Source organism: Amblyraja radiata, chromosome 27 (assembly GCF_010909765.2).
Source record: "Amblyraja radiata isolate CabotCenter1 chromosome 27, sAmbRad1.1.pri, whole genome shotgun sequence".
NCBI lineage: Eukaryota > Metazoa > Chordata > Chondrichthyes > Rajiformes > Rajidae > Amblyraja > Amblyraja radiata.
The window spans coordinates 21,157,549-21,180,186 of record NC_045982.1 but is presented as its reverse complement, the minus strand read 5'-3'; the positions used below and the strand labels follow the sequence as shown (position 1 = coordinate 21,180,186).

Here is a 22,638-nt window from a genome sequence, read left to right as displayed (position 1 = left end):
AGGAAAGGATGGAAGAGTTGTGAACTGTGAAGCTAATGCAAGGCATGTTGATGGGAGGGGAGGTTGAGGGGAGAAAGGGTGCAAGTCCTGGTGGGGCATAGGAAGGAGAGGGGGAGCGGGAAAGGAGGGCGAAAGAAGGGGGAGGGTGGGGTTAGGAGTTCATTTATTTAAAATTGGATAATTTAATGTTCAAACCGTTGGGTTATACGCTACCCAAGCAGAATATGAGGTCCCATGCCTCCAGTTTGCTTTGTGGCCTAATTCTGGCAATGGAGGAGACCCGGGACATAAATGTTCATACGGGAATGGGAAGGGGAGTTAAAATGCTTAGCAACCAAGAGATCCAGTAGGCCTTAGCGGATTGAGTGCTAATGTTCAGCGGCGGAGTCGCCAAACCTACACTTGGCCTCACTGACATAAAGGAGGCCACATCAGGAATGCACCTGTTTCAATAGATGAGAATAGAGGAGGTGCATGTGAACATCTATTTCACCTAGAAGGAATGATTGAATGAACCAAGGAGGAGCGGAGGGTGTGGTCTCTGCAGAAGGCAGAAAGGGCTGGTGATATAAAGATGTGACTAGTAGTGGCATTATGTTGGAGATGGTGGATTTCCAGGTCAGGTTCACGTGCATTTGAGAGGAACCTGTAGTCGGTGGGATTCTGGTGTGTCTGATGTGCATTATGTTCCTGATAGCATTGGGTCAGGGTTTGGGAGTTGCAGTCGGAGCACTCTTGATGAAGAATTGCAATGTACGCAGTAAGCAAGACTATTGCCATGGCGCACAGATGATGCATAACACAGACATTGGTCTAGATTCTATTAAATGTGACAGTCTGACTGTAGTATCCTCACGTGTACAGCAGTTTAGCTTGACTGAAGTGTGGCAAAGCAGACGATAAGCACCCTGGTGTTGGCCGCAGGTCTGAGAGCAATCATCAATGCTCAGCTATTTGGACAGACGTCTGTCACTTATCTGCACGGGACCTAATGAGTGATAAATGGCACCCCTGCCCTCACTACTCTCAATGACTGGAGTACACATGGAGTCCAATGGCAGAGCCCAGACTCTCTGCGATTCCCAAGTATTACAATAGAGAATCACTTCTCAGATGCTACACCAGCTGCACTTGGCATTGGCTCCCAGTGACCTCCATGAGAATTCTACTTCTGAAAATTAGGAAACAATGGGGAAGTCATGCTATATTTAATTATTTAGTTTTGATTATGTTTTTGATCACGTATGCTTTTAAGTCGTTCAATTAACTTTAAATTTTCATGTTGTTTTATTTTTCAACTATTTATGTCAGTTTTGATATTATTTATGTGTCTCTGAATATCAGAGAATATTGAAAGCTGTTGAAAGCCACAACAGCATTATTAGCTGGCAAAGACTCTCAGGGCTATTCTAAGGTGAGGCCTCTGCTTCCAAAGAAGTAACCCCATTTGCATATTTTCACCAACTTGATGGTGCATGGGTTCGTTGAGGTGGCACTCCATGTTTTGTTTCAGCAGGCCTGCATGGACCATGGTCACTAATTCAGGGGTGCAAACTAGATCCTAGAAGATTCAGATCAAAATGTTATTTCAAATTCACTAAATGCCAACCTAATGTGCCTTTCATCACATTGGTGAAGGTTGTTGGGGCTTTCAACATAACACGAACCACAGGAGACCTGCCTCAGTATCCTGTGTGAATTTTGTGCAAAAAGTCTTTAAGCTACCATTGATATACCCTATAAAGAGACTAGATCTATTTGGTCTGATAGCAATCAAGAAGTTGTATTTGTTTTTAAATTCCGAAAAGCCCATTCTATTTACTAAACTTGGAGGAAGAATTGGATTCTGTTTGACTAAAAATCAAAGTTATATTTCTCTGGATGTAGATCTGAATGTAACATTTTGATGAATATCTCAATAAATTCAGAGGAAAAACCTAACCAAGCAGAAATCATTTTCACATCTTCATCTTGTTTTTTGGAGAAAAAAAAACATGACAATGCTATTTAATTAAACAACCTCCAAATGGTGAAAGTAACTGTAATGGAAGCTTATACATGTGTGATGGGAATAAACTTAACACCATTATATATTCTCGTCTTCTTAGTTGTCAGTTTTAAAGTTGGCATATACAGTAACTTTTCAAAGAAAAAAAGACAATATTAATTTATGTTAGTATTTGAGCTCAGAGACCCAAGGAAGCATTTCCAAAGTAATTTGTGTAATCATATATATAAATAAATTGGCTAAAATGCAATTGTTTTACTTATAACACAGAGAAACAGATGCTAAGATTTGCTAAAATGTATTAGGATCCAAAATGATCAGACATGGATTACCTCTCCTTTAATTTAACATGCCCTGTCTAAAATATTGCAGATATCTGGCTTAAATACACAGTATTTAATGGGTTAGGCAGATCTGTGGAGGGAATCGATAAACAGCGCTTTGGGTCAGGACTCTTCTTCAGACTGATGGAGTAAAGAGGAGCAAGCTGGGAGAGAGAGAGAGAGAGAGAGAGAGATAGAGATGAGGGGAAGGAGCAGTACGAGAACTGTCTGTCCCCTCCACAAATGCTGTGTGGCCCACAAAATTCTTGCAGCACTTTGTATTTTGCTCAAAATTCCAGTAAGTGCAGTTCCTTGTTTCTGCAAATATCTAGCTGTTTTTTCTACTTTCACCCCCCCTTTTTCATTGTAGATCCTTAAGCTACAACAACTTTTCTCTATTTGCTTTGGCATCACCCTGAGGTGAAACATACTTCAAATATTGCTGTAGTGTGCTATCACGTGGTTTCAAATTGCTTAACCAGAACTCCTTTGTTTCTGGTCATTCACATTTGGTGGGGAAAAGTTTGTTCGCGTTACAGACCTCGGATATATTTTAAAATCTTTAATATGTTTTAAAGTAATTTCCTTCGGCGTCTTACTCTCCATTTGTAAGGTGCAGCACACTTTAGTCTTAACATGTTTCCCATCAGAAATTCCTATACGGGCAGATGATATATGGGATAAAATCATCAGACCTTCACATCAGTGACGTCCCTGCAGCAATTCCATTATGCTTTAACTAGCTCCATAGCCCAGATCAGAGTAATACTTTGGTGCTGCAAGCAGTTCCTTTTTCTGTTTTCAAAACCGACTTGGGCTTTGTTGCTTAACAATGAGAAGTAATATAGATGAGACTATTATACAAGGGTACAAATTGAATCTGTGGGGCAGAAATTCATCTTTTGTTGCTGGTACTAAACATATATGGGAGTATTGTCCACTAATTGTGTTCATCTCTTGGCAATTGGTTACATTGACGTCAAAATAATTGGGTTATATTTGAGTGCTGTGGCCACATTGTCATGTTTACTGAGGTTCAGTGAAAAGCTTTGATTTGCATGCTATCCAAACAGATATATTATATAATACAATAAAGTCAAACTCAAGTACAATAGATGGAGCAAAGGGGGAAGATACAAAGTGCAGAATATGGTTTTCAGCATTGTATGTATCAGCTCACAGATGAAGTCCAATGTCCGCATTGGGGAACATTTAGAAATGTTGCTATACTTGGGGGTGAAAAAGAGATTTAAAATAGTTGAACAATTGGATCAGATGATAGTAATTTTGTTTAGTTTAGTTTAAAGATACAGCGCTGAATCAGGCCCTTCGGCCCACAGAGTCCAGGCCGACCCATGATCCCCGCAACACTAACAATATCCTACACACATTATGGACAATTTACAATTATACCAAGCCAAATAACCTACAAGCCTGTACATCTTTGGAGTGTGGGAGGAAACAGGAGCACCCGGAGAACACCCACGCAGGTCACAGGGGAGAACATACAGACTCCATACAGACAGCACCCATCTGGATCAAACTTGGGTCTCTGGCATTGTAAGGTGGCAACTCCGCTGCCCCCATCCTCTCTGGGAAGAACACACACTAAGGTGCCACACTCCAGCACCATCTATCACCAACTATATCCTGACCGCAGACTATTCCCTTAATGAATTCACTAGGTATCGTATTGGAAATCTGTCTCTCTCTGCGCTGAGGCGATACCCCACCGGGCGATGTAGCAAACAGTCCCGCGGCTCAAACACCGCGGCCCCGGGGTGGTCGAAGCTGCCGTCCACCAGTCCTGCTGACACAGCCGCTGGCCCGCGGCCGAACCCCGGACTCAGGTCACCGCCGCCAGAACGTCATCCCAGCCACTGGAGCACCGTTCCAGCCCCGAGCCGGATCGCCCTCACGTGAGTGCCGTTACTGTCTCAGCCTCGCGCCAGGCCGCCCCGACATGGGCGCCGCTCCTCCCTCGGGCTGGGCCGGGCAGCCCCGACATGGGCGCCGCTCCTCCCTCGGGCCGGGCAGCCCCGACATGGGCGCCGCTCCTCCCTTGGGCTGGGCCGTCCAAACATGGGCGCCGCTCCTCCCTCGGGCTGGGAGCGCCGCACCTCCCCGAGCTCGGCCACTACGACGGGAGCACCGTTCCTTCCTCGGACCAGGCCGCACCCCGGGAGCGTCACAGCCCCTCACGGAAGCAAACCGGCTGTTACATTTCTCACAATACCTTCATGACAGGAGGCAGCCAGCCATCAAAGAATATTATTGTTCCATTTTAAGTTTCTTTGTATATGTACTTCCAGGTATGTTCATTTTATCATGAAATATATAAACAATCATTATGTTCATTTACTTTTTCATTCTCTTATAAAAAAAAGTTCAAAATAATAAAATAAAACATAAAGCCCCCTGGAAGGTAACTACCTCAGATGTAACTATCATGGGAAGAAAACCTTATGAAGCATTTTGGGAGTTCGAATGCATCTTCAAACAACAAATGAAATATTCTGAAATGGTTTGAAGCCTTCAAGCAAATATATTAATGATGCCACTAAGAGACAAAAAAAAACACACTAGTTACTCAATTTCCAACGTGATTTTTGTTTCCATTTAAACAATCTAATTTTGAGTGTTGGAAATTTATAATTGCTGTATAAAATTATGGATTGAAGGATCTGAAATTATATTTACAATCGATCTGCAATGACTGGTGATTCTGGAGATTTTGTTTACATAACTCACTACATCATAGTTTTCTTAGCATTCTCCAATCTTTTTATTGGAATGGTTCTTATCCCTTGAGTTCAAAGTTACTGCTGCGTTGCAATGAATGAATCAATGAAACAAAACAAAATATTAGAAATAAATACTGCATCAGTGAGTTTTGTTTAGAAATTAGCATCAGGCTAATTTGGTGCTCATCCCTCCCAAAAGATACGTGATGTTGATCAAGAAGTGACTTTAACTTCCCCAGATTTACTCAGAACAAGAGGTTTAGACGGTGCAGAATTTATTCTGTGCATCCAAGAAGGTTTCCGTAAACAGTGTATGGATAGTCTTACTCGTGGAGGGATCATACTGGACCTTGTATTTGGGAATGAGTCTGGCCAAGTGACTGGTGTTGCGGTGGAAGAAGACTGTGGATAGGAATCACAACTCCTTAAGTTTTAATATTGTTTTGAATAAGAACAGATCTGGATGTTGGGGGAAGGTACTTAATTGGGGCAAGGCAGATTACCATGTCATTAGACCGAACTAAAAAGGGTAGATTGGGATCAGTTGTTATTGAGAAATTCCACAGAGGGCATGTGGGGGCCGTTTAAAGGCCAGTTAATCAAAGTGCAGGATCAGCATGTTCCAGTTAGGATGAGGGATAAGAACGGCAAGGAAAGGGAACCGTGGATGATCAAGGAGGTTGTAAACTTAGTCAAGTTTAGGATGCATGTGCCAAGTTCAACAAGGTGGCATCAGACAGGGCTTTTTGAGGAATATAAAGTGAGTAGGAAAGAACTGAAACAGGCGATTAGAAGGGCCAGATGGGCCATGAAATGTCATAGGTGAGTCAATTATGGAAAATCCCAAAGCTCTCAAACTGTCTCTGCATATTTCAAAGGTTCAAAGGTATTTTATTGTCACATGTACCAATTATGGTACAAACTCAATTTACCATACAGTCATACGAAAAAAGCAACAAGACACACAACTACATTATCATAAACATCCACCAGAGTGGATTCCCAACATTCCTCACTGTGATGGAGGGCAATAAAGCCTAACCTTCTTCCTCTTTATTTGTATTCTCCACACTGATTTTTCTGTCCTCCAAGCCATACTCCTCGGTGAATACAGATGCAAAGTACTCACTCAGTACCTCACCTACATTCTCAACACCCAGCATAGTAATGGTGTGGCGGCACAGTGGCGCAGCGGTAGAATTGCTGCCTTCCAGTGTCAGAGACCCAATGTAGACAGAGGTCAGGGTGCGAGCCAGACCATGGGTGATGTATGTACGAAGTTTGTATGTTCAACCCATGACCTGCATGGGTTTTCTCCGGGTGCTCCAGTTTCCTCCCACATTCCAAAGACGTACAGGTTTGTAGATTATTTGCCTTGGTATGATTGTAACTGTCCCTTGGGAACGTAGGATAGTGTTAATGTGCGGGGATCGCTGGTCGGCGCGGACTCGGTGGACAGAAGCATCTGTTTACGTGCTGTATCTCTAAACTAAACTAAACAAAACACTGAAATACTGGTTTATGGCCTAAGTGTCAGATGCAAGGTCTTGTGCAATGAGGAGCCAAGACATCATCCAGGTCCACCACAAGAAGAGCATTTCAGAAGAAGGTTCCGATTCTTACAAAATATGCAAAATATGTCAAGGAGACGTATGTCCATCCCCTCATTCTTCTAAACTCTAGCGAATACAGACCCTGTGCTGACAAACGCTCACCATAGGCTAACCAACTCATTCCTGAGATCATTCTTGTAAACCCTCTCCAGAGCCAGCACATCCTTCCTCAGATAAGGAGCCCAAACTTGCTCACAATATTCCAAATGCGGCCTTACCAGCGTCTTATAGAGCCTCAACATTACATCCCCAATGGTATAAACATTAAACTCTCCAAATTTAGATGCTTCCCTCTGCCCCCCCCCCCCCCCCCCCCCCCCCCGCCTCCACCGACTGCAATTGTTGAAATTGATATTGAGTTTGAAAGGTTGCGATCTGCCCCGATGGATAAAGAGATGCTGATGCTCATGGCTACAATGGGTCTTGTCAGAACAGTGTAAGGCATCACAAACGGGCAAGAATGGAGTGGTATCAAGAATTGAAATGACAGGAAACTGAAAACTCAGGGTTGTGGACTGAATGAAAAAGCTGTGGAAAAGCCAGCCAATCCAAAGAAGATCAAAGGAGACCTGAAATACAAACTATTTGTCTCTCTCTACAGATGTTCACATGTCCTGCTGAGTGTTTCCAAAATCTTCTGTTTTTATATGTGTAGAATTTAGTTTAGAGACACAACATGGGAAAAGGTTCATTGCCCTGCCAACCATTGATCACCCGTTCACACTAGTTCTATGTTATCCCACCTTCTCATCCACTCTCTATGCACTAAGGACAATTTTCAGAGGCCAATTAACCTACAAACCCATGTGGGATGAAATCTGGAAACCCATGCGGTCACAGGGGGGGACCGTGCAAACTCCACACAGACAGTATCCAGAGTCAGGATCAAACTCATATCTCTAGTGTGGTGAGGCAGCAGCTCTACCAGCCCTGGTCTGATCCTATTTCAGATTACCAGCTTCTGTAGTTTGTTTTTAGTAGTTTGTAGCCATTTTCAATCCTATCTCCGGGAGTTCCTCCTACTGACTTTGCTAATTCCAAGCATTGTGAGAACAGGTCAAGCAGCACAGAACTTCTCTGATGGAAAAATCAACTTCAAAATGGAAGGAAAACATGGTAGATCTAGCATTATTGTCAATTAATGACTGCTGCAGCTGAGCGATCATTTTCATTCGTAAAGCATTCCCACTGTCCAGCAGCAATTAACTGCGACCTCAGGCCAAGCAACCAGAAATGCATAATAATTAGCAACACTGATCACAGGTTATGCAGAAATGCCAGCAGCTGCTGTTCACTCCGATTGCTATGTCGATTGCAAACAGTTTGTGCCTTGAGTTTTGAGTGATCCCAGGAATGAGTAGGTTAACTTATGATGAGCATTTGTCGGCACTGGGCCTGTACTAGCTGGAGTTTAGAAGAATGAAGGGACACCTCATTGAAGCATATAGAATAGTGAATGGCTTGGATAGAGTGGATGTGGAGAGGATGTTTCCACTAGTGGGAGAGTCTAGGACTAGAGGTCATAGCCTCAGAATTAAAAGACGTTCTTTTAGGAAGGAGATGAGGAGAAATTTCTTTAGACAGAGGGTGGTGAATCTGTGGAATTATTTGCCATATAAGGCTGTGGAGGCCGTCAGTGGATATTGTTACGGCAGAGACAGATAGATTAGTGCAGGTGTCAGAGGTTATGGGGAGAAGACAGGAGTATGGGGTTAGGAGGGAGAGATAGATCAGCCATGATTGAATTTCGGGAGGTACATGGATAGGACAGGTTTGGAGGAATCTTTTAGATGGATGCTTTAGATACATCCTAACACATTAAATTATTGTGCACAGAGTGAAACATAATGTTTCTGTACTTTAAATTTCGTCAGTTCTTTCTCAATGTGTACCTTGCAGTGGTCAATTGGTACCATGGCTGAAAATGACCCTCTCTTTCAGCTGCATGAGGATTTTCGTGTTGCTGAATGACTGTGGAGTTCATTGGCTTGAACGACCTACTGCTCCAAGTTCGTCAATATCTTGTGTTGGGCATAACACTCATCGACTGGACTATAATGTTGATTATCTATTGTCATTATTGGGCACCAGTCCAAAGCACTCATGCTTCTGACCACTATTAACACCTGCAGAGTGGAGATCCCCAAGGAATGTGTATTTTGTGTAGAAGTCTGAGTTCTGTAATTGAGGTGCCACACATCAGGAAACACAGATGTCGCAGCGAGCCATTTCAGTGATTGAATCAGGAATTCACTTATTCATGTGTTGTAATGTGTCCAGGTGGACCTGCAAAGGAGGATGTGTGGGAATAATGTGTCACCTGGCTCCCCGCCTGACTAGTGGTGCGGTCTGTTGTTGGTAACAATTACAGTGCAGAGAGCGAAACTTAGATTGCACTGGGGATAGTGAGTTTGCAACTTCCTTTTGAAAAGTTTATTTATTAGGAGTCTCTCATTTCCTTTGTGACCAATGTCTGCCTTCTCTGCTCAGCTGGGAGATGAGGTTGTGAATGCTGAATAGGGATATCTCTCCTCTCCCAACAAAACCTCCTTCTATTCCTGCTGTTCTCCAGGTCCTGCCCGATGCCCTCAGGCTGTGTGGCTCCTTGGTCCTCGTACTCCAACACCACCTGCTGCCTGCATTTGGTCAGATTATGCCAACATGCAGAAGTCAACCATGATAGCTATGTACTGCAAGGCGTCCCCAGATGGCACGGTGGCCTAGCGGTAGAGCTACTGCCTTACAGCACCAGTGAACCTTGTCCGATCCTGAATACTGCCGCTTGTCTGGAAGGAGTTTGTACGTTCTCCCCATGAACTGCATGGGTTTTCTCTGAGATTTTCAGTTTCCTCCCACACTCCAAAAATGTACAGGTTTAGAGGTTAATTGGCTTGATATAAATTGTCCCTAGTGTGCGCAGGATCCTGATAGTGTGCGGGTGTCGCTGGTCGGTGCGAACTCGGTTGGCTGCAGGGCCTGTTTCCGTGCTGTATCTCTAAACTAAACTAAAATGATGGAAGCAACATCTTATACTCAGAACATTGTTGGTATTTTCCACCACCATCTAATGAGCTGAAATGATTTTTTTCACAAATATATTGCACTTGAGACCTCTCTAATGTGTACTGATGAATAAATTATGAGGCAAGACATAAGTCAGTTTCAGCTGAAGATAGACACAAAAAGCTGGAGTAACTCAACGGGTCAGGCAGCATCTCTGGAGAAAAGGAATAGGTGTGGTTTTGGGTCGAGACCCTTCTTCAGACTGAGAGTTAGGGGAAAGTGAAACGAGAGATATAGATGGTGATATTGAGAGATATAGAACAAATTACGCAAATAACTGACGATGATCAAGAAAAGGTGGAGCCATTGTTGGCTGTGGGCTGGGTGATAATGCTATACAGACAGCGAAACTCAACAGGACCACAGTGAAACTAGTAGAACTAGGGTGGGGGAGGGACAGAGAGAGAGGGAATGTAAGGGTTAATTGAAGTTAGAGAAATCAATATTCATCCTGCTGGGTTGTAAGTTGCCGAAGCGAAATATGAGGTGCAGTTTCAAGGTCAGTTTCAGCTATTAGGAAAAATGTTTTGTCAGGAAAGTTGAGTATTTGTGTGACCTTGACCTCCCCAGAGAGAGTAGCACAATCTGAGTGTAGTGTCACATTGTCTGTCCTGTGAATGGTCCATAGCTATGCGATGGCCTTTGTTGTTTCTATCCGTGCTGCCGTGGTTGGGGGAGAGCAGTGCTGTGAGGAGTCACAGAAGTTGGGGAATAACACTTATCCCCCAGGTTCCATTCTGGTCAGTATCAAATGCAGAGTCCATCTGCTTGAATGAATTATGTGTGTTTCCCAAACAACTTGCTATTTACCATCATTAAACTGTTACGCTCCACAACCACCAAAACATTACGAGAATGGAAACTTTCCTGTTCATAAAAAGGTCCAGGTTATCAAGGGAATTTTTTATGATACAATTGATGGTGTTTTAGACCAGTGGGAAGAGCGCAAGGCTGGCAGATCCATTGTCCAACGTGTGTAGGAAGGAACTGCAGATGCTGGTTTACACCAAAGATGGACGCAAAATGCTGGAGTAACTCAGCGGGACAAGTAGCATCTCTGGAGAGAAGGAATGGATGACGTTTCGGGTCGAGACCATTCTTCAATTCATTGCATATGTGACATCTCCAATGTATAGTGATGAGTAAAATATGAGGCAGGCCGGAAGTCAGTTTCAGCTATATGGAAAGATGCTCTATCAACAAATTTGAGTATCAGTGTGACCCGGAACTACTCAGAATGAGTAGGACAATCTGTGTGCATGGCCACATTGTCTGTCCTCTGAATATTACATAGCTCTGTAATGGCAGTCACAGATGGTCTTAACCTTAAGACGGTCTGAAGAAGGGTTTCGGCCTGAACCGTTGCCTATATCCTTCGCTCCATAGATGCTGCCTCACCCGCTGAATTTCTCCAGCATTTTTGTCTACCTTCGATTTTCCAGCATCTGTAGTTCCTTCTTAAACATTTAGTCTTAACCTGTTAATGCTTTGGTCATCAAAGAGGCATAGGTAGGATGTGGTGCAAATGAGAACACCTTTCACTCTTACCCTGAGGACTTCAACCCACTGGCCAGCTATGTCCACCGCAATGCCTTCAGTAACTGAGGTATTATGAATGGGGCACCGCTGGTCAATAAAGGTGTAGACTATTTTCTAAATGGGGTCAGAACCCTAAAATCGGAGGTGCACAGATTCCCAAAATGTTAATCTGCAAGTGGAATTGGTGGTAAAGATAGCATACTCAATGCTACCATTTATTTCAAGAGGGTTTGTATCCAAAAACAGGGATGCAATGCTGAGGCTCTATAAGGCATTTGTAGGGCAGCATTTTGAAAATTATGAGCAATTTTGAGCACCATATCTGAATAAGGATGTGCTGGCTCTGGAGAAGGTCTAGAGGCGGTTTATAAGAACGATCCCAAGAATTAGTAGGTTAACCTATGATGAGCGTTTGTTGGCACTGGACCTGTACTCGCTGTAGTTTAGAAGAATGATGGGGGACCTCATTGAAACATACAGAATAGTGAACGGCTTGGATAGAGTGGATGTGGAGAAGATGTTTCCACTAGTGGGAGAGTCTAGGACTAGAGGTCATAGCCTCAGAATTAAAGGAATTTTAGGAAGAAGATAAAGAGAAATTTCTTTAGGCAGAGGATGGTGAATCTGTGGAACTATTTGCCACAGAAGGCTATGGAGGCCAAGTCCGTGGATATTCAGAGATAGGTAGATTCTTGATTAGTGCAGGTGTGAGAGGTTATGGGGAGAAGGCAGGAGAATGGGGTTCGGAGACAGAGATCGATCAGCCATGATTGAATGGCGGAATAGACTTGATGGGCCAAATGGCCTAGTTCTACGCCTATCACTTATGACCTTAAGTAGCACAGCATCTAAATGCTGGAGAAAATACTCTAACTGTTGGAAGGTGTTCAACGTTCTGCAGCCAGATCTGAAGCTCTCCAGTGTCAGCAGAATGTTCCTTTCAGCAATGAGAAAAGTAATAAGCTAGCATGATGTGCACGTAGTTTGACGGAGATTGTCCGTGAGAGCCATAGTGTGGGACTTTCTATTTCTGGAGGTGTGGACAGCATGGTGTGTGGTATGAATAATAGCATCACTTGATGCACTGCTGATCCTTGGAAACAGCCAGTCACACTAGCGTAGATTGTGCACAAAAGTGTCAGATTCAATTTTGTGATTCGCATAAATCCCACAGTAATTATCATTGGCATAACCTTCTTCATTTAAATTACTTTTTTGAGTGTATGTATATATTTTTTTTTAAAGTAAGCAATTGAAATTTTCAGATTCTTATTATAAATGCTCTTTAAATAAAATTTTGGTAGATCAACATAAAAAAACTATACTCATTGAAGAGGAGCAATTATCTTGACAAAATAATAGTGTCAAAAACCGCTACGATTAAATCTATTGGAAACAAAATTAAGGCTTAAACACAGGGTTGTGAAGCTTTAAGTTGTTGTCTTACATTAATATTCTACATGTGAATATCCCTGATAATGATCTTAACTTCTGTAAAGAACGGGTCTATTCTCACTTCAGGGTTAAATTCTCCTGTTGTTAATCAATGTTGTTATTTCTACTGATTGCCACATTTATCAGATTTTAGATTTAAGCTTAAAGCGGATGTGCATCCAGCATCCTTTGAAAGAATCAATAGCCTTTGCTCTGGATGACAAATTATTTCACAAGTCAGCTAACCCTGTGAGAAGAGACTCCTTGCCCTAATGTTCAAAGTGTTTCCCATGAATATCTTATCCTCTTTTAGTTCAGAGATTTACAACATCAGCTATTCACTCATAGTTTTGAATTGAGTGAATCATAGCTCTACTCAGTTTTATACACTTATTTTCATTCATCTGTCTCGGAAGAGCAAGATATTAAATTATTTGACACAAATGCAGTTTAAAATGTATACTTTTATGTATTTTCATGCTGTTACTGTGACTGGTCCTTAAATATCTTCAATATCAATAAAACAGCTCTGGAATGATTTCATTGTCAAGAGGAGCAACAGACTGTAAATGTTTAGTTGATTGCACAGAGCTTTTCCAGTTTAATTGGCTTTGGTAAGTTGTAAAAATTGACCCTAGTGTGTCAGATAGTGTTAGTGTACCGGGTGATTGCTGGTCCCATATCTCTTGGTTTTCCTAATATCCAAAAATGTATCCGACTGCCTTAGTGACCTAATGTCCACAGTCCTCTTGGTTAGAAGATTTCCAAAGAATTGCAACCCTCTGATTAAATACATTTATTCTCATCACCGTTTGAAGAGGTTAGCCCCTTATTTTGAGGACTTAACTCCTGGCTCTAGGTACCATAACCGGGAACAATATTGTCCCTACATACACCCTATAATGGTACATATAACAAGATTATAGTGTATAAGATTATAAGTAAGAAAGGAAAATAAATATAGAGCACTCTCCAGACCCCAAAATTAGTTCTGCTGTTTGGAATATAATCACTATAGAATTGCAGTCAGTGGGATACATGTATCTCACTAGTATGAAGACTAATGAGTGAATTTTAAAAGAAATTCGTATTGATGTATTAAAATATATTCAGCCAACTCAAACCAAAACGAGCATTCTACTGCTGAAAATGGGTTTAACCTGTGTGGAATTTGTTGTTCTCTCTGTGGCCACATGAGTTTACTCCAGGTGCCCCAGTTTCCTCCCATATTCCAAAGACGTGCAGGTTTGTAGGCTAATTGGCTTCTGTAACTGCTTTCTCAAGTCCCTACCTGGTCGGAGAGGCTGCCTTCCTCCGAGCAGCACCTTCGACCTGTCCTCGCGGCCTACCAGCGGGTCCTGGAGCGACGTTTCCTGAGGGGACCTGGCCAGAACCTCAGCTTTGGCGGTGGCACAGCGCTGGAGCGCTATCGCGGAGCGGGCGATGCCTTTCCTGGGTCACCGCGCTGGAACTCCAGTATGCTGGGACCGCCGATGAAAACATTGTGGAGCCGCGGTTCTGTGGAGCGGCCAGCTGCGGCGCTGAACTTTACATCCCGGAGCCTGGGATCTCTCGCCGAGATCGCCAGTGTGTGGAGCTCCGTCAAACGTGGTCTGTTGGCTTGGAAGCCGCGGTCTCCGGTAAGAAGGCGGCCGTTCCTGGCACCCCAAGCCGCTGAGGGTTCTCCCGACGCCGGAGCACCATCACCCGGCGAGAACATCGGGTGCCGTGGCGGCAACTGTGGAGGCCTCAATAGGCCCGACTCTGGGTGGACAAGAGGATGGGGACTGGACTTTGTGCCTTCCCCCACAGTGGGAACCAATGTGGGGGGATGTTTTTGTGTTTTGGTGTTAAACTTCTTGAATGCTATGTTGTATTTTTATTAGTGTGCTGCAAGGACATCTGAATTTCCCCTGAATAAGGGGATTAATAAAGTAAATCTAATCTAATCTAATCTAAATTGTCCCTAGTGTGTATGATCAAATTAGTTAAGGGTGTTTATTGGTCAGCCCGCACTTGGTGGGCCGAAGGGCCTGTTTCCTCACTGTACCTCGAAACCAAACCGAAGAGCAATGTCTGCCTCTCTTGGCATCTCTCAGGTAATTTCTTCTTCATGTCATACTGAGGTGTTCATTCTTGAAGAACATTTTGTCTGACATAAATGTCCACAGAATGTAGAAACTTTATCTGTAGTGGGATCTTCAAACTCACTGTTCTGCAAAATGACGGTTCTTATTTCCCAGTTCATCCAGTGACCAGATTCTGCGAACCTTGATACAACGCTGACACATGGAACTGCAGGTGCTGGTTTACAAAAAAAAGATGCAAAGTGCTGGAGAAACTCAGGGGGTCAGACAGCATCTCTGGAGACCATGAATTGGTGATGTTTCGGGTCGGGACCTTTCTTCAGATTGGGGGGAATGGGGAAAAAAATGGAAGCAAAAAAAGGACAAATCAGGGCAATAGATTAACTCGGGCAAGGAGGTTCCATGATAGGCTGAATTCTGGAGGCTGAGAGGGATACGTAATTGTGAACTGTGGTTAACGGACTTTTAGTGGAGGGAGGGGAAGAGGAAGGGGTGGTGTTTGTAGGAGTTACATTCAACATTGAATTCTCCAAATTTAAGGTAACTTCCACAAAGATCTCCCTCCCTCCTCCCCTCCCGACCCGACCCAACCCGAAACGACACCTATCCTTTTTCTCCAGAGATGCTGCCTGACCCGCTGAGTTACTACAGCATTTTGTGTCTATTTTTGGTATAAACAGATATCTGTAGTTCCTTTTTTATTACACAAAAATGGTTCGTCAAGCTTTCCAATTGATGTGATTTAATCTGGAAACGGTCACAGAAGTGATTTACTGAAAGATAAACTCATTTTCATCACATAGCCCTGCAAAAAACAATGCTATTTGATTCAATTTATATACAGTATCCTAGTTCTAGATTGTGCAATCACAGAAAATAGTTTCTCATCATCTATTCTATGAGTTCCCCTGAATATCTTGAAAATGTAACTATTTTCACTCCTTAATTCTGTAAATTCTGTGTAACACAGCTCTTGTTTATATAATCGCGCTTTATCCCCAGATATCATTTTAGTAAGTCTATACTGCAATGCTCCAAGTCACTGTAAACTTCTGCAGAGCCTGGAATTGAGCATAAAGCAGAAGGGGGAATTGAACCAGGGTTTGTCCAGTTCGGGCATGATTTCTGTTTGCATTCTTCACAAATGGGCCTTCATTCTATGACACTGTTTGATTACCTGCCCTCAACATTTGAAAGATCTTTGTACAGGATGCTCAAGACAACTTAGACTTTGTCTACTTCTGGCATCACATTACAAAGTGAATACCCTCATGTTTTTAAATTAACAATTGGGCATACTTTTACAGAATCACTTCATCTTTAAAATGGTACATTTTTGCAAAATCTATACTGACAAAAATATGGGCTGTCGTCTCATTATAAATTTGCATTTTGAGCTTTTTATCTGGTTATGCTGGAGTAACTCAGCAGGTGAGGTAGCATCTCAATATGTATGGGCGAAATCTCCTTAAGGTATGCCTACATGCTTTGAAATGCTGCACTGCAAATGGTTGTTGTTGGTGGTGGTAACTGCTTTGAAATGCTGGACTGCAAATGGTTGTTGGCAATGGTGGTGGTAACTGCTTTGAAATGCTGCACTGCAAATGGTTGTTGTTGGTGGTGGTAACTGCTTTGAAATGCTACACTGCAAATGGTTGTTGTTGGTGGTGGTAACTGCTTTGCAATGCTGCACGGCAAATGGTTGTTGTTGGTGGTGGTAACTGCAACTTCCTGTTTGCACTGTTATATTGATTTTAGATAAAACACTACCACTTACGGCTATGATTTTTGGCCATCTTACTCAGTCCCCCTCCGCTCATCAGGTGCAGAGGTTTCTTCCCATTAATGAAAAATAAAAGTGTTTTTAGTGTTTAAAAAAATGTTGAGAATCTCTCTCCTGTCAATCATGCCATGAAAGCCACACCCCTTCCGGTGGGAGGGGGAGGGGTTATAAAACTCGGAAGTGTACGTGTGGCTCAGTCTGCAAGATGGGGGAGGGTGAGGTCACAACTCTCTCTGAGCTGTGAATCAACTGAATACACTGAATGTCTACTGAACTGTGAGTGTGGTGTTTATGTGGTGTTTTGTGTGGTTTTATGGTGGCTTCATGGTGGTTTCACCCTGCTTGAAATGGTATGAAACTGCAGTTGAATGTGGTGGCCTTGCACACTGTATGAAATGGTATGAAACTGCATTTGAATGTGGTGGCCTTGCACCCTGCATGAAATGGTATGAAACTGCACTTGAATATGGTGGCCTTGCACCTGCTTGAAATGGTATGAAACTGCACTTCAATGTGGTTGTCTTGCACCCTGCTTGGTGATATGAAACTGCACTTCAATTTGGTGGCCTTGCACCCTGCTTGAAATGGCATTAAACAGCACTAGCATTTGGTGGCCTTGCATCCTGCTTGAAGTTGCATGAAACTGCACTTGAGTTTGGTGGCCCTGCACCCAGCTTGAAGTGGTAGGAAACTGCACTTGAGTTTGGTGGCCCTGCACCCTGCTTGAAGTGGTATGAAACTGCATGAATTCGGTGGCCTTGCACCCTGCTTGATGTGGTCGGAAACTGCACTTGAATTCGGTGGCCTTGCACCCTGCTTGAAATGGTAGGAAACTGCATTTGAATTTGGTGGCCTTGCACCCTTTTGAAATGGAATTTCGAGGAATAGCCATGAGTCAACTGCTCGCCCACCAGCCGTGAGTGAGCTGCCAGCACATCAGGCTTGAGTGACTGAGCTGTCACCCCAATAATCCATTTGGCTCACAATGTCCATACCAGCCCTCTGGAAACCAGTCCCTTTAGCCCACAATACCCATACTAGCGTTCCAGAACCCCCCCCCCCCCCCCCCAACTCACCACCAATATTGGAATTGGTGGAGAGGTGGAATATTGCGTTGTGGGACCCGTGTGAACATGGGACCCAACGGGTTCCACTTAGTCTAGTAACGGATAGATTTACGTGTAAGTTAATAGTTGAACAAATGTTGGATGAAAATTGGCGATCTGTTGATTTGTTTCTCTGTGTCAATATTTTTTTAATTTAATTTGTTTGCAATGATTATGCAGAGACCTCGTCCCAGATGCAAAACTGGTTTTGAAACCAAAATGCTGTTTCTCTTTCTGAGGTAAAACGGTGTACAGGCTGTGAAGAAAAGCAAGAAGTGCTGGAGTAACTCTAACAGCAGGTTAGGCAGCATCTCTGGAGAAAAAGGATGGGTAATGTTTCTGGTTCGGGACCCTTCTTCAATAAAGTGAGCGAAGGGCTTGATGTTCAGAGGGGGTGAGATTAGAGTAGGTAAGAGGAGTGGAAAGGTCAAGATGGTTGATGACCCTGAAGAAGGGTCCCGACCTGAAAAGTCAGCCATCCTTTTACTCCAGAGATGCTGCCTGACCCGCTGAGTAACCACCACTTTGTATCCATCTTTGGTATAAATCTGCAGTTCTCTGTTTCTACATAAGACGTATAAGATAATGGCCTGTGGTGATGAGCCCTATGAAAAAGAAAGCATTGTTTAGAATGGGAAACAATAATGAGACTTGATTTCAACTCAATGTAATCTGAAATGATGCTGATGGTTGTTAATTATTCATCCATTACAGTACTGTCAGAACTGCTCAATCCAATTATTACTTTGCAACACTCCACTCGTATCTGTTGTTTTGTATTCTGTGTTAGCAAAAAGCTGAAAAATGAAGTGTACAATGAAGCAAAGATAAATCAGGAGATAGATTTGCCTGTTGGTAATGAAGGTTGCAAAGACAATGAATATAGGTTTGCTGTCTCTTTAGAATCTTACATCTTGCCCTGACCCTCCTGCAGTTGATTCAAAATAGAGATAATGTGTAGGAAGGAAGTGCAGATGCTGGTTTACACAGAAGATAGACACAAAATGCTGGAGTAACTCAGCGGGACAGGCAGCTTCTCTGGTGAAAAGGAATAGGTGAGGTGTCGGGTCCAGACCCTTCTTCCGACTTCTGCTGAAGAAGTGGTCTCGACCCGAATATATTCCAGCATTTTGTGTCTATCTTCGGTCGATAGAGCTAACTGTTTGTCAATGGACCCAAGGTAGTCTCACATGCAGCTGTAGAATTCATGTGATTGCAATAATGAAGTGGGTTCCCAGCAGTGGCAGACTTGTGAGCTGTTCAGAACCAAGTTAAAGACATACAGGGAGAGAAATTGAGGTAAAGTATGCTTGATCTTTATTAAAGCTATAATAGGATGTTAACTGCATGAAGAAACTGATAAACTAACATATAACTTGGCAGTGCATCTCTAAAAATGCTGAGATATTAATCATGCAGAAGGTATATAGGAGTTGCTTGATTGTAATGTCATTTGTAGAATCTTGTCAGCATTTTGTGGTTTTGCTTTCCCCCACCATAGATAGTTTCTCTTTCATTAATGTAACCTGCCTCACCATTTAATATGATCTCTGTTTGCCTGAAGACAGATTGCTGAATTAGACTAGCTCCTATGCTACCAAAATTAACTTTTCCACTGTAACGTTTCACCCTCTTCATCAAATGACAGTGCAGCTCCATCAGATTATTCCCCTCCTTCTCATGGCAACATGATTGTTATCAAATTTGTTCTTCTCCAGCCTCACTGCAGTCTGTCTTCCTGCCGAGTCGCATCCCCTCCATCTATCAGGTCACATTTTCAGTTGCTGTCTCCTCCATCTTCTGTTTCCACCAGTGAAGCTGTTTCCACCATGGCTCATCAGTAAAACAGCCTCCTCCATGCGAGCACATCAATTGCTCACTGGGCCAGATGAGATATCCAAAGGCAATCAATCCCCAAACTCAACACAGCCAGAAGGCTGGAGACCAAGACAAGGCACAAAATAAATGTAAACAAATTGCACCCAGTTGGAGATTGCGAACTGTTGTTGGACACATGTTAAATATCTCCCTGCATTTTTCATTTGTGTCAAATAACTCTCCTGCAGAGAATAGCGTTATAGAAAATGGAATAAATAGCTCCATTACTGAAAGCACATTGGTAGCCAGTTTGAGTCTTGTGGGATTGTGTATCATGTGCCCTTTGATGTTGTTCCTAATGTGCCAACTTGCCTCATTCCTTTTTGACCGAGCTGCTTGTCATCCACGGGACATTTTAGAGCTTTGTTAAGAGGGTGACTATTAAGCTAAATAACACAAACAAAAAAAAGAGAAAAATGCATGAATTAGTGTGTCAGCTGGCAGTTTATCATGAGAATGAATTCAAGGTGATTACTAACTGTGCACCAGTATGTATGTACAGTAATTTTACACTCGGTAGGAACGGTAGTCATTATACTTGAATTGATTGGAAATATCATGCTCCTTGCTGCTTCCAGCTGGTTGTCTTTGCTATCTTACGTGCTTGAATTTCAATCCAGTCTTCACAGCGCACGGCAAAGCAATCAATGCACAAATGTACAAAGTGGCCAACAGGAATTTATTCGGATGCTGGGGTAACTAAGTGGTCATATTGTGGGTACAGTTCCTGACTTATTTTGCCCCCTCTCACAGATATTTACAATAATGTATATTATTTAATTTCCTCTTAGATTTCCCTAAAGTTCATATAATTCTGAATGAAGAAATGGATTCCAGTAATGGCAAGATAGGTATCTAACCCATGTAGCTCTTTCAAAGGTATTTGAGAATCTCTGAGTGAAAGAGTTATGTTTGTACAATTTATTTTACATAGACCTAAGTTCCACAGCAGAGCAGTTAATTGCAGGTTCCTCATTCAATCCTGCTGTTGTATCTTCAGGTAATGAATACTCCTGTCGTGGCAATGTCATAAAGGAAGGAGTGGCAATTCAATGAATGCACTTAGATTAGGGGGGAAATGTATTTTGATAATGGTGAAATGGTCGTTCAGATTTTCTTTTTTTTTCTTTTCTTTTGAATTCAAAGATAATAATCTAAAATGTCAGATCTTATGTTCAAAAAATGCTTCTTTTGATCTTTTGTTACAGCTGAATGTGGGGCCAGTGTGACTGGAAACGAAGGCATTCTCCTTTCACCCAATTACCCAGCTAATTACAGCAACAACCATGAATGCATCTATTCTATTCAAACACAACCAGGTAAAGGAATCCGATTGAAATCCCGGACATTCAAGCTCCAGCAGGGAGATATTCTAAAAGTAAGTATACCTCTATGCTCTAGTATGTTGGAACTCCAGCAATCACTTCAAAGTATCAACATAAATGCGCAGAGCTTTATTTCAATGTTATACTTGCGTATAGTGACAATTGTCGCTTCTGTAAGCTGTTGTCATTTATCTACCATGGTGAAAAATGGACAATCTCGAAGAGACACAGTAAAGTTATCAGTTTATGTCGGAGTGTTTATTTCAGGATGATTTGATTCCATTAAGCCGATGATCCTCTTAAGCATTTAGACCCAAGCTTGTAACATTTGTACCATAATGATATCAGATTTCCAGCTGAAGAGAAACATCAGGGAGAGAAGCAGCATGAGTGTTAAGTAGTTTAGTTTTATTTTAGTTTAGAGATACAGCACGGAAACACGGTCCCTTCAGCCCACCGACTCCGTGACGACCAGCGATCCCTGCACATTAACACGATCCTCCACACACAAGGGACAATTTACATCTATACCAAGCCAATTAGCCTACAAACCTGCACTTCTTTGGAGTGTGGGAGGAAACCGCTTACAGGAGAAAACCTAAAAAGATCTTGGGGAGAACGTACAAACTCCGTACAGTTGACCACACACAATCTGTGCGGGGCAGGGGTGGAAGTGACAGAAAGTAACACGAAACAGCCAGGCGATGGGCTGCAGAGAACCAACTGCTGTAAGCTGCAAAAATATATCTAAGCTGTAATATTCAATCCCAGAAAAAAAAACAATGGGTGGTTTGGCAGATATCCGGGGCAGTGTGCAAATGTCCTCATTCAGGTTCTATGAATTAAATTCTCCTGAAAACCTGCAGATGGGGAAGCTCGTGAGGCATTAACCAGGGTGTACCGTACCTTACAAAACTGTCAGCAATCTCTAGCATCTGCTCACATGTAGTTAAAATCAGGAAATGCAGATATTGCTATCAGTGAACCTCCTTTCCGATTAGGCTGCAGTTATAAACAATAGTCAGAGATTTGGCATTAACGTCCGATTTTTACACACTTTGAAGATGGTTCAGTGATGTATTGCAGAGTTTCTAAGAATATTCGAAGACATAATTACCACTGAACATTCTCCAAGGCTTTGAAAATATAATTGTATTGGTGTGAACTGTCATTTCCTCAGAAAAGCATTTTCAAATTGATTGGTTTTTAAAATAGTTTAAAAAATAAGAATAATTAGCATGTTCTAGGTTTTATTTTGCTCTCTTCTTTTCTTTTTACGTGCTGGCTTGTGACCAGTGAAATCCTTCACTCTGATTGTTCAGTGATTTTGATATCATTGCTGCTCTTGGATACAACAAATCCCCCGTAGGCTTCTTAATCATCTCAGAAGAAAGGATATCCATTCTACACAACCCCTTAAATCTTTATAAATACATTTCTGGCTTGATCACAATCCTGTCACCGAAGACTGGAAAATTGAGATCATTATGTCTTAGAAAGCATGATTCCTGACTTATTTTTTCCCCCTGCTAAACTGATAGGAAATGCTTTGATTTGTATTGATGGCCATGCATTGCTTGTGATAGAGATGGAAGATGTTTGCATACTGAGTGAAAGTAAGGAAATACACTAAAGCTATGCAACAATTAGCACTGATGTACAGAGAGATCTTGGGGTCCAAGTCCATAACTCACTGCAAGTGGCAACATGAGTAGATCGTGGTGAAGAAGGTATT

General features: G+C 42.5%; 1 protein-coding gene across 1 annotated transcript in view; it reads left to right on the top strand.

The window, feature by feature from the left end:
* The window catches only part of csmd2 (CUB and Sushi multiple domains 2), a 573,225-nt gene that overhangs the window by 216,570 nt on the left and 334,017 nt on the right, over positions 1–22,638 (top strand). Inside the window, 1 exon segment of the mRNA XM_033045391.1 lies at positions 20,787–20,956. Within this exon segment, the coding sequence (XP_032901282.1) occupies positions 20,787–20,956 (170 nt within the window).